The 12828-nt window shown below is 44.3% G+C and overlaps 1 protein-coding gene across 1 annotated transcript; it reads right to left on the bottom strand.

Annotated features, from left to right (window-relative positions):
- Nucleotides 1-6643: 6643 nt before the first annotated feature.
- Nucleotides 6644-11441, bottom strand: LOC100835724. The gene is made up of 9 exons (XM_003570275.4): nucleotides 10955-11441; nucleotides 9890-10065; nucleotides 9624-9805; nucleotides 9241-9525; nucleotides 9115-9173; nucleotides 8965-9001; nucleotides 8805-8876; nucleotides 7438-7762; nucleotides 6644-7347 (listed from the first exon to the last, which is right to left on the bottom strand). The coding sequence occupies exons 1-9, from the start codon at nucleotides 11076-11078 to the stop codon at nucleotides 6943-6945; spliced, it is 1665 nt and encodes a 554-aa protein (XP_003570323.1). The 5' UTR covers nucleotides 11079-11441; the 3' UTR covers nucleotides 6644-6942.
- Between the last annotated feature and the right edge of the window lie 1387 nt (nucleotides 11442-12828).

Genomic DNA, 12828 nt, shown 5'->3' with positions numbered 1-12828 from the left:
GACATGGCATCATCTTAATGATGAAACGGTCTTTTATGCCAGTGACTGTCTTTTCACGCAAACCAACACAAAGTAATTAACTCTCTTTCACAAAGCTATGATTGAATCAAAAAGTTATTATCATCGACTAAGAAATAGTTATTTCTCAGTCGCCTAAAAAATAGCAAAACCGCTTCTTTTTTCTCCACAATGGAGCCCCTGAAAGAGAGCTATGAGATCGCGGTCGAGCCAATGGCGCAGTTAGTTATTATCCGTTGCAAGTCGTGCCTGGAAAAATCAAGATCAAAGCACATCTCAGTCGTGTGATGAATGCTGTAAGAGTTAAAAGATGTTCTTGCCAAAGCAGCAACCGGTGGAAGCTGTTGACGGTTCGAATAGAGCCATCCATTTCGGCAATTAAACACCGTGATATTTTTCTTTTCTTTTTTGGATGATGACTTGACTCCATGCAGATCTAAAGATTTTTCTAAAATATCGTGAAGGCTCGATTTATTTGTTCACGGTATATGCGATCGGTGAGACACGCCATTGACAACATGACTGATCAGTTGTTTCCTTTGGTCCAAATTGCACGCGATCGTCGACAAATCTAGCATGTATAAGTTTAAATTTAACTAAATTAATTTAAAATAAGTTTCCAAATAAATATAATACTCGCTACTTCTCAAAATAAGTGACGTGGATTTGTGTATTCCATGCATGCCAGAGACAAGAAGCTTTATGTACCCTCCATGCTCTAAAAAAGTGTATCTGCAACAAAATGGATCGAGCATTATTAGCAAAAAGTGCAAAGGTGTGCCCTGGTTCGGGGGGAGCTGACTTGAATGACCAAGTCGGACGAGCCCAGCAGATATATCAAAATTAAAGCACTACCAAGTCAAGGGCAGGTGATCAAATCAGGTTGCTATATAGGTCATCGATCGTTGACCATTGCTGTGCTTCAGCAGTGCACAGAGCCCTCGGGACACTTCCTAGCCCCTTCTGTCGAGTGAGATGTCGATCCGACTCGGATCACCTTTTATGCGCGTATCTTCAGACGCCGGTCGAGTCACCGACGACGATGACACGGCAATGCGACGTGCAGCCCTGGACCAAGGGCACGCGATGCATGCATGCAGTAGGCTGCAGGGTGCCAAAGCTGACTGGGCAGTGCAGGTTTATTGAATGGCAGGAAAAGGAATTAACAGGGGCATCTGTCAATCCGAAATATAGGACGCGTCGTACTCACTGAGTTTATTTTAAAAAAAGCGTTCTGTATGTCAAGTTGTCTGATTCTTAGTTAAGGTAGGGATCATAAATTGATTGATCAGTTGTTGAATCTAAGATTTGGAACAAATGTCGAGAAGAGAGGAGCGAGGCGATACCACGAACATACTAATCCGAAAGCTCGGAAATGTCGACCGATGTGTAAGGCCTTTTGTTCAAGAATCAGGGATATAGCCGCACCTTATAGAAAAAAAGATGTAACATCTGGAATAGCAAATTATGGATGTGCGCGCGCCTAATGAAATAGTGGCGCACAGTACGTCCACCGCCTAGAGAGCCATCTACGACACGACGACGAGGGGATTGAAGCAGAGCAACGGCCTGCAGGCAGGCAGCACAGTCTCGACAGGCGGTGGCGAGGCCCAGCCGCGACGGGCCATGTCGGCTGGAGCACGACGAGAGTCGTTACATCTGTGTTTAAGCTCAGTTTCGCGAGTGATTTCCTCCCCCATCGCTGTTCCTGTTCAACCAGCACGGCGGGCCGCAGGAACGAGTGAAACCACGTGCTACTGTCTCCGTGAGAACTGGAACTTAATTAGCCAAAAAACTGCATGGTGGCTGTGAGTGACGATGTGAGCTAGTACTAGTATACGTGTTCTGATATTTCTGATCGATTCGGCCCGCGTGAGGTGCGCTAGCAAAGCGGGAACCGAAACTATATGGTAGTACTCCGTGCACCGCCTTTTCATCGACGCAGTGCGCATTCTGTCCCATCTTATAAAATCTTGATGCAACATCTTTAAAAAGAAACCGACCTGATATTTCAAAAAGAACCCCAGAAACTCGGAATCGTTCCTGCTTTTGCTGTCTCCTCCATATATCGTTGGAACGCACTCATGACTCAGCAGCACTCACTCGCTTCCATCACTTGCATGTTCTTTACCCATAAATCGTGCCGGCACATCTTGTTTTTAATCCTCGACGCCGACATCTCTAATTCAGGCAACCTGAACCGGTCCATCAGCTGCATCGCATCTCATATATTCGCATGGGCCGTGACTCAGATCAGCCGCCTTTTGCGTCGGACCTGCTATGAGGGGGGTCTCTCGTCCTGGTCTCGTGCCTAACACATTTTGTAATCTTGCGCAGATCCTATCTATCTACAGCTAATACGGACCCTATTATTGCTTGCCTGGAATCTCTTCAGGAAAAATCACGAGAGAATAAAAAAGAACATGCGTACTATATGTGCATGCATCTAGTCCTTGCCATCGTGTGCACACAGTCAGATCGAGGTCAGATAAGGCAACATGCAAATTGATCCTACCATTCTTCTGTAACTGATCCGTAACTAAATGCAGAGCGAAACTACTGTGAGTTGATTTGAATCTGAATTCGATCGCTAGCTTCCGTCAGCTAGAAATTGTCAGAGTAGTTTAAGCTGTCGTCTTTCAGAACGAGTGTTGTAACCGTTACTGAAAGTCTACGGCCTCCATGGCCCGAAATGTCCGAGCACATGTCGCTGTGACATGCTTAATTAGGAACCTTAATTAGACAAGAGTGCTAGTAAGTTTGATTAATCTGAACATTATCATTACTGCGTGTTAGCCGAAACCTCGGAGTCTTAACGTCAGTGGACACTCCCGTGACTACGACATGCGGTGAATTACCCAAAACCCTTGAGTGTATTTTAAGGAAGAGTGTGCATCATGTCGAATTCCCTTCGATAAGGATCAGGGATATCACTGACGCGACAGGAGCAGGGATCACTCATCTATACGTACTCATCTGGTTGCTCGGTTTGACTTGACTTAAAGTTGATCAGTACGACGTACTAAAATAATTATATGCCGTACAAGATAATTACTTTCTCCGTTTCTAAATATTTGTCAGTGTTTTTAGTACAAACTTGTACTAAAACAGTGACAAAGTATTTAGAAACGAAGGGAGTACAATTCTGTCAGATACGTACTCAATTGCTAGCTCTATCCATCGACTTAAGCGAAGCGATTAATTAGACCATCTGTCGAGTAAACTATACCGATAGGTTATATTAACCAACATCCTTAACAAGGGCTAGCTAATTAACTCTCGATGTGTATACCATGCCATTGGCTAGCTTAATTAGGATTGGAGCTGGGATTAGGTCGTTCGTTAGGTCGCCATCTGCAGCCTCAAATTGTACTCCCCGGACAAAAACTTTCTGCAAGAATCGAGCAGTTGCTTTCTCTCCAGCCAGAAGCTTAACTGCAGATAACCATCGATCATCAGGTCCCTTCCGAAGGCTTATCCACAACAACACAAAGTTTTGTTAATTCCTCCTGAAAATCAATTTATCCAAAACAGAGAAATGTAGGGGTTTTTATAGCGAAAGAGAAATGTAGGTGCTCCACACCAGTGGTGGTAGGCCCATCAAGTACTGGTGGGCCCCATGGCCAGGTCATCGTTGTCCGAGACGCTTTTGCCGGTTGCCGCTGGCTTGGGCCAGCAAGGGTCTGTCTCTCTGGTCTGGTCTGGCCGGCCGGCCAAGCCACGCTTGCATTTGAAGCCAAAAATCAAGGCACTGATGGCGATCTTTAGCATGGATCAGGGCAGGCAAACATCTCTGGACAAGGACGCCATCATCTTACCGGACCCAGATTTGCCTTGCAGCAGCTGTGAGTGAAAACTACCTGGTACTCTAGCTACATAGGATCCTCTATGGCCGGCAAAGATATCTAAATCTAGGAGTAGCATGCAACATGTACTGGAGCAGATCCGTCAACCTAAAATATTTAGTAAATTACTCTCTTGGTGATTAATTAAGCAGCCGCTTTCTCCCCGGTTAAAGGTATCAGGGCACGTACGTAGTCTACCATAATTTATTTACGGAGATAGCAAAGTACGTACGGAGTACGTAGCAGTGAAACAACCCCGGCCCAGATTAGTTTACACATCATCCAGCATACAAAATCAATTGATGCGCGGCTCGTTTAACCCTCCAAGGGCCGTTTTCTGGAACACAGATACATATATATGCGCTGTCTCCGCATGGGTCGATCACCCAGTAATTAAATGATTAAATCCCTGTGATAAACAAGACTAAGTTCTTGACCTTGTAGTTCTCGTCATGCTCTCAGCGTCTACACCGCGTGAGCTATACTAGTTGTTTACACGTACGTGAAATCTGTACGAATAGATCCAGAACCTTCCACAGACACATATCTGTGCAATCTGTAAGAGCTAGCAAGGTGAGTATACCAAAGACGGGAAGGATAAACAATCAAACATATCTATCTGTGCAATCTTTCCAGTAAAGATCGATATGCATGCAGGGAGTACTATACGTCGTAGTCCATTTTATTTGGTCCCTAGAGAGAATTAATTGCACGCACTAGATTTTTTAGCACAGATTTTTTGGGAAAGATTTTTCTTACAAAGGCAAGCTGCTGTTGAAAAATCTGCTGACATTAATTAATCCTCGTGCGAATATCCTGTACTCCTCCCGCATGCAGCACCAACGGTAGAAAATTCATACGGTTGTAATAAGTTGTAAGACGTGAAGAAACGGAGAAAAAAATCTGACCAAATTAAGGTGATTAAGATCGATCGTCCGGCTTTAATGTTGCTTTGAAACATTTCCATTTCCAAGCTGGTTGCTCTTTAACACTGACGACGACATGGATCTGTGACTGGGCTGGTCAGCAGGATCAATTAACACAAGCACTTGTAGTTCCTAACTTAGAACTGACAAATTGAAGTCTTGCACTCTTTTCCTCTACAGTGGAGCCCCTGAAAGAGAGCTACGGGATCGGTTGATCCAATGCCGCGGTTAATTAGGATCCGTTGGAAGTCGTGACCAGGAATATCAAGACCAAAGAACATCTCGATCGCGTGATGAATGTTGCGAGAGTTAACAGATGATCTTGCCAAGGCAGCAACCGGGGGAAGCTGTGGACGATTCGTACAGCCATCCATTTCCAAGGGGGGAACATGGTGAGATTTATCATTTTTCCTTTTCAAAGACTCGACTTTATGCAAATCGCTAGATTTTTCTAAAATGTCACGATGTTCTATTTTCGCAGTATATGCGGTCGGTGAGACAGACGGCCATGATAGCTTAATTGATCGGCTTTTTTTTTTTCCTGTGGTCCAAATTGCACGTGGTCGTCGACAATTCTAATCTGTACGTACAGTTTCAATTTAACTAGAAACATTTCAAAAATCATCTCAAATAAATGACATAACATTGGGCATTTTATTCGATCGGTGCGGATACCAGAAACCTTATGTGCGTCCATTTACTGAAAAGGGATATCTTGCAACAAGTTTCCGGATGGAGCATTATTAGCAAAAAGTGCAACGGGGACATACAACTTAAGTGCCCTATTCCAGGGGGAGCTATACTAGTAGCTTGATCGACTAAGTCGGATCAGCCCTGCAGATATATCTAAATCAACCACTGCCAAGTCAAGGGCAGATGATCAGGTAGCTAGCTAGGTTACCGTTGACCATTGCTGTGCTTCAGCAGTGCACAGAGCCCTCGGGACACTTCCTACCCTCTCTTCCTGAGTGAGGTATCGATCTGACTCGGATCACCTTAATTCGACGCCGGCCGAGTCACCCGCTGACGCTGACACGGCAATTCGACATGCAGCCCTGAAGCAAGGGCATGCATGCAGTAGGCTGCAGGGCGCCGAAGCTGACTGTGTATCGAGTGCAGGTTTATTAAATGGCAGGAGAAGAGATCAAGGGTCCGGTCAGCGCAATGTACACCGCCCTGTGCCGGGGGGAACGGGATCAGATCAACCGTGCGTGTTTCAGTTGACTAAGCTCGGATGCCGCCCGGAAGCTTACGAGTTGTGTCAGCAGTTGAGCAGAGAAGCTTCTGCGCTTGGGCCTCGTGTGTAACTCTCGAAGTGAATTATGGAGTGACTCGTCTAGTCGTAATCTCCGTACTTGCGACGGGCCCAGCCAGCCTTATGGCCCACCAGCCCATACAGATACGGTGATTAGGCCCAACGAACAAGTAGCAGGCACCCCGTGGCCCAGTTAGAACGCGATCAGGTTTACATTCGCCCCCGCCGCCATCTGCCTGTAGATCCTTGAAGTGAGACGGCCGACCGTGGCACAGTTCTCGTATTTCTCCTGGACGGCACCGTGGTACAAAAAATCTGAGGTATCTTTTGTATTTCTCCTGGGCTGGACCCGTCTAGCACGGCCATGGGCCCGCCTCTTCCAGGCATTCACTCATCGGTGACAACGCTCCACGTGCATGGCCGAGTGGTGTCAGCGGCGGGGCTGAGCTTCTGAAATTTTTGTAAAACACGTATTATTTCTAAAAATGATTAAAAAATCGTATTATTAAAAAAAAATTATCCTACCTGTAATCTTTGTCGTTGTGTTTGTTTCAGTTTGTCAACCTGTTGTGCTATCTCCGTTGAATCACAAAAGAAAATTTAAACAACCAACGCTCGCAAATCCTTCTACGTCATAACTGTACATCCACATTCCACAAGCAAAAACGGCAATGCCTAGTTCCACCAGCAGACACAAACAAGAATACTGCTGGAGCTAACGCTAAACATGGGTCACAACCGTATATGCAAACACCACTCAAGCACACGCCACAGGTGTCAGGAAAATAAATAAATCAACAGACAGGCAAAACAATCAAGTCAACGCACATCGATCTGCAGCTCTCTACAAGGTGCCATGGACAGGTCACGGCGAGAAGAGGGGTGAACCACGACCGGATCAGGCACCCATCGGAACCGGCTTGTCGTCCCCCCTAGGGTAGTTCTGGCCGGCGACGCCCTGGTGCTGCTTGTTGTACACCCTGTGGCGCCGCTCCCGAGCATAGATCACCCAGAATATCAGTGACAGCATCACCGCCGTCGACACCAGCACCAGCCCGATGTACACCCACTTGCTGTACCGCTCCAGCCCTGGGCAGTAGTTCTGGCTGATGTTTGTGAACGTGTCGCGCACGAAGGTGCAGTCCTCCAGCTGGACCAGGAAAGGGCCGTACTGGTACAGCCCCAGGCTTACGTTCACACCCGCCGCCATCTGCCTGTAGATCCTTGGAGTGAGCCGGCCCACCGTGGTGCAAATCTCAGCTCCTGAGACAGTGGTAGTTTGGCACTCAAAGCTCCTCCAAACCTGCCAAACAAAGCAATGTTGTTTAGAGTTCACCAAATAATGCGGATCAGAAAACAGCACATGAAGATAGTTGCAAGACCACAAATTTACCTGGGTTGCATTGTCCAAGGAAACCTCTCCACGGGTGCAGGTCCGGTTGTTCAGATCAGGCGTGAATGGGTTGCAGAGTGTAGGCATCAGTGGCCCTGACTGGTTGTAGTAGAAAGGCGCCGCTGCCGGAGGGAAGTTTTGGTTTGACACGTTGGTGATCACCTGGTTGACCAGATTCACTAGCTGGGACGTGACTTGCCTGCTCCTTGTCAGGGACTCGTTCGCTGTAGCAGGTTCGACACAGGGGATAATGTCATCCAGAGCAGTGTGTTCTGTTGGATGAGCAACCCACTGGTCCATTGAAACGCAAGTGTCACCAACGACGCTGTTATGACAGAAAAGATAACAGGTTGATATGATGAGTGAACTGGTTAATTAGATGACTGGACCTTATAACTAGGCACTGGAGCACCAGTGACTGGACCAAGACAACCATCACATGGAGTCATACTAGTAAGCAGTAAAGAACAGACAGAATCTTCTAACAAAGATATGCATCTACACAAGATGTCCGAGTTTCCCCCAACTTTTACAGAGTGACATGTTACTGAAAGGAATAACTAAGAATAAAGCTATAAAAGATGTTCAAAGAATACATGTCCCCATGCAAGAGGTATATCACCAGAAGCCAGAGATTGTAGTCCAAATTTCAAGTAAAAAGGGATTGTACATAACTCGACATGTAGCTTCCAACCAAAATACAGCGTAACATAGTAACCAAAAGTCACTGAAATTTTGCTTTTGAACTAAGCCCCTTCTTAAGTCTCAGGTATCTTAAGAGAAAGTAATAATGATGACAAACGACGGGTATTTACAATCTGTACTTGGCAGTGGTGAGTGGTGACAGCATGGACATGAAGGAACTCCAAGAGAAACCATGTAGTAACTACGGAAGTGTTCACATTTTGTAGTTGGGGGTTCTAAGTCAAATTAACCAACAATAACAAGGAAAATGCCTAGAGTGCTGCCATGACCAAAATTCAGCATGACACTGGATATAAATTTACAATGGAACAAGACTCCAAGGCATGAACGCAATCTACATAAATTTGCAACTAGTGTTCTCATCATGTACTATCAACATGCTCCAGCCATGACCTGACCTTACATTGACACAGGCCTGGCCGCGGAACCAAATGATTGGCACTAATCTTCTTTTTCTTTTTGCAGGGGCACTAATCTTTGACTCAAAAGAACAGAATATAGCCATATAAGCTGGTTATCTACCATTCGAGTATAAAGATTTGTTGGATTGGCTCCAGCCCAGATAAAGACTTATAGCAACACCTCAAAAATAGTCACATGTATCTATTACCAATTGGAAATATGTAATGAGTGCGATGATTGCACAGAGGTGTGGTACATACTTATGCAGAAGAAGGAAAACACCGCACAGGATAAACGTCCCAGTGACTAGTATCCATCCAACAACAACCAAACTGCACAAAATTTAGAACAGTGAGCGATACGGACAGTCAGCGAAAAGTTAAGTCAAGCTTGTTAGCATAAACAAAGGTATTAACTTACATATTCACAAGGAATTCCAGCCCAAATATGGATAAAACTGGTAAAATCAAAGCATCACCATGTTAGGAAAAAAACTTGCTTTTGCACAAAAGCATACAGCTACATTCATACTGCAACCAATGTAAGAACTAAGAAGGCATAAGCACTTACAGAAGCCAACAAATGCCAGAAGAAGCATTACTGCCGCAATGATAATCAAAGCTAACCGCCTGAAATAAAGTTTGTCAATCATGTGCACGGTAATAGAAAAATGTGATGCTATGGAAAGGTACTTACACACGATTCAGCAATTTTTGGATCTTCGCAGAATTATCAGATGTTCTAGTAGCAAGATCATTAGCTGATGAGTTCAACTTTCCTTGAATTTCATTGATCTGATTCATCACATCTGCAGGCAGTAAGAACTGTCCTATGTCGACCTTTTTTGCAGCAGATAGACTATCTGAAAGGTTCCTAAGGTTGTCAACAGTGAAATCTGCCTGGTCGACAATAAAATCCAAGGTGGTCGTTGTGCTAGAATGGAATTTTCCCTGGCCATCATACAACACAATGCTTCCAGCACTGGTAGCATTGGATGGAACTAGTTTAGCAAAACAACTCAAAATATGTCACTGTAAGAAATATGGAAACAACCCAGCTTTTAAAAGAATAGTACTTACATTGCAGCACAAGTGAATAGTATTAGGAATATCAGCGATAGGGCATATGCTAATCGAGAGTAGTTGTAACTGTGATGTGGACAACAGCAATGATGGCAGCAAATTCCAAGCATCAGGAGAAAGAATAGCACAAACCATAGCAGGGCAACAAGGAACAATGGATAGGCTGTGTATCCAACAGACTGAAACAAAATAATCAAGGCCGTTAATATGTTGCTACCAAAGCAACAGAAATAAGCAGATAAGCTTAGTTTTCAAAGTCTTACAGCCCAATAGTGCACTTCACTGATATTCCAACCGCCTTGATATTTATTAAAACCATTCAGGGGGTCCTTTCGATGTGTCCGATCTGCCGCCAAGATGAACGAGCTATTGGTGGTGACATTTATATCGGCAGGAGCTTCAGCAATTGATCTTCTCACCACGAAGCCATGCTCAGTTGCTGTTTACAATGAGAATTCTTGTCACAACCAGGATAACATAGGTAACTCGTATAAAATCATATGATTACAATACAACAGGCATAACGGCATGATAAATATCCACCTTGTCAATTTATAGCTTGATTTCTTTTTAACAAATAAGAACTTGGCACCCATAAATCTAAATTTGTGGGGAACGGCCCACCCGTAACACGAAATGGCCATGGAAAGTAACTCCAAGAACATTACTGCTCTCGGATGACTAATGATGCAAAAGGGCAGCCAACTGAAAACCACTTGTGGATAATAAGGGGAGAGAAGGAAGGATGCACGCATCGAAAGGGACGCAAGACTGGACCAGAATCCATCTGGGGCACGGAAAGAAATGGAAATAGCATTGTTGAAACCCAAGTACAGAAACCTGGAAAAACTGTCTTGCTGAAGCAAGAAAAAATACTCCTAAATTCATGTAACGTCCGTCAGCGGGGATGCAGAGAAGGGACGTGCAACTGTGCAGAAGTTTGTTTTTGTTGTTCTTCACAAAGAGGCGCTGATTTATGACGAACAACCCTATAAACCCAGAAATCAAAATGGTACATGGATCTCATTTTTCAGATAAAAAAATTAGGAAGAAAAGAAGAGGACGAGAAACATCTGGGCAATAACCTGAGGACCACAGGAGACTAAAAAATTGGGGGAGTATTTCCACATCACAAATCCGACTCCACTGAATCATACCCAGATATTTTAAAGAACCGGCCTAAAAGTAAGACACGCAACGATGAAGTGAAAAAAAAAATACGACACAACAAAATCATTCAAACATAAATGAAGAAGACGATTTCTCTGTAACAAATCGTGCGGTTTTTGCAGTGGAAACAAGAAACGGGAAGGAGGGCAACAGACAACCTGAACCCGAGTGGAGCGCCGTGCGGAACTCGCGAGGAGCGTGATGTTTCCCGGCGCAGAATGGCAGGACGACGAGCAGCAACAGCAGCGGCGAGATGCGGACGAGGCCGGCAGGCAATGCCATGGCCTCCCTCCTCCTCCTGGCCTGTACACAGCAAGATCGAACGCGACACCTTTCGCCCCCCAACTCCCAAAGGGAGAAAGAAGAAGATAAGAACGAGGAGTAAAAGCTTCAGGTGGAAGAAGATGGGGGGAGAAACAAGAAAAGGACGGGGGATGCGATGGAAGACGCGTAGCCGCGTAGGGGGAGATAATTCGTCCCTGGCTTAATAGCTGTTCTTCGCTTTTCCGGATGGGGTTAATGGGATTCTGATTTTCTTGTCGACGGGGAGAGAAATGGAAGCGAGATCGGACATCGGAGAAGGGGGATTTGGTTTTTTGCGGCGACAGAGGCGGCGTGTGTTTTGGGCTTCGGTGTGTGTGTGTGTCAGTGTGGCGCGTTCTTCCCAAACTGCCCCAGGGAACCGTTCATTCTCACTCTTTCCGGAGAAGTTACAATTGTGCCCCTCCAGTTAGCAGGGTACTCGTGAAGAGTCACAGAAAGGCCAGACGGATGGACATCTTGAATTTTTCTAAGTAGAAAAAAAGATGAGTGTTTTTTTCCCGGTCGCCAAATAGATAGTTATTTTTCAGTCGACAATCGTGACTATCTAATCAAGATTTTTTTATCCATCGGATCCACATTAATCTCACATGAATCTCAATGATTGAATCAAAAGGTTGTTATCGTCGACTAATAAATTAGAAATAGTTATTTCTCAGTCGCCTAAGAAATAGCAAAACCAGAAGAAAAAAAAAGATCTTTCTGAAAAGGTTTTTACGCCGTTTCTTAGTTACCATATTTTTCTCTTTAAAGAAGAGTAGAACGAAAGAAGAAAAAAACATTGATAAACAAGAGTGGTCGATCGAGACGAAGTCGAGGAGAAGACGGTTATGACATAGAAGACAACTATCTCCGTGGGACGAGGAGACGAAGAGTAGAACGAAGGAAGAGTGGTCGATCGAGACGACGTCGACGAGACGATGTGAGATAGAAGGCGACAACTACCAACATAGAACAAGCAATAACCGCCATTCCGGATTTATACGTAGGCTCTATTAAGACGGCAACATGAGTTGAAACGGTTGTCATGGAACAACGTCGCAATATAGAAGGAAAAAAAAGAGCGACAAATCAATAAGGGGAGAGAGTGAGACTGAGCCAGTTGGAAGTGAATTGTGGACGAGGGATGAAGGAGTGGATGTATAGGGAATAATAAAATGTGTGTGATAGAGCATGTTGGTTATCTACGTAGCTAACATCGACCGTAATTATTTATTTATTCTCTTCCTTTTTTAGGAAGTACTCGTGAAAGATTTCGAAAAAATTCGGGATATATGCAAGAGCGAGGCTCAAGTTACAACGTTTACATCGATGTTTTTAGAGTTTATGCGTTTTAGATTTGTTACAATTTGAGATTGCACCAATTTATAAGCGAAATGGTTATTTAGATTAGATGTCTAAGAAAATAACTCAAAATTTCTACAATTGACGATTTTATATTGCAAGATGAAACTTGACCATGTTTGTTTCCCATGATCGTGTAGTATAGATTTCCGGAAAAAAAATCTAGGACTTCACAAGCTACTCAGGATGCGCCTATGCTCTTAGAAAAACCACATACCCCTCCATCCCATATAAGTGACTTTCTATTACATGTATCTAGATGTTTTTAAACATAGATAAGCGTCTAGATACATACATGTAATAGAAAGTTACTTAATATGATACCGAGAGAATATAACAATATCATTGCTCGTGATTTAATCGCGAG

The sequence above is a fragment of the Brachypodium distachyon genome, chromosome 3 (assembly GCF_000005505.3).
Source record: "Brachypodium distachyon strain Bd21 chromosome 3, Brachypodium_distachyon_v3.0, whole genome shotgun sequence".
Lineage (NCBI taxonomy): Eukaryota > Viridiplantae > Streptophyta > Magnoliopsida > Poales > Poaceae > Brachypodium > Brachypodium distachyon.
This window is presented reverse-complemented; position numbering and strand designations above follow the sequence as displayed.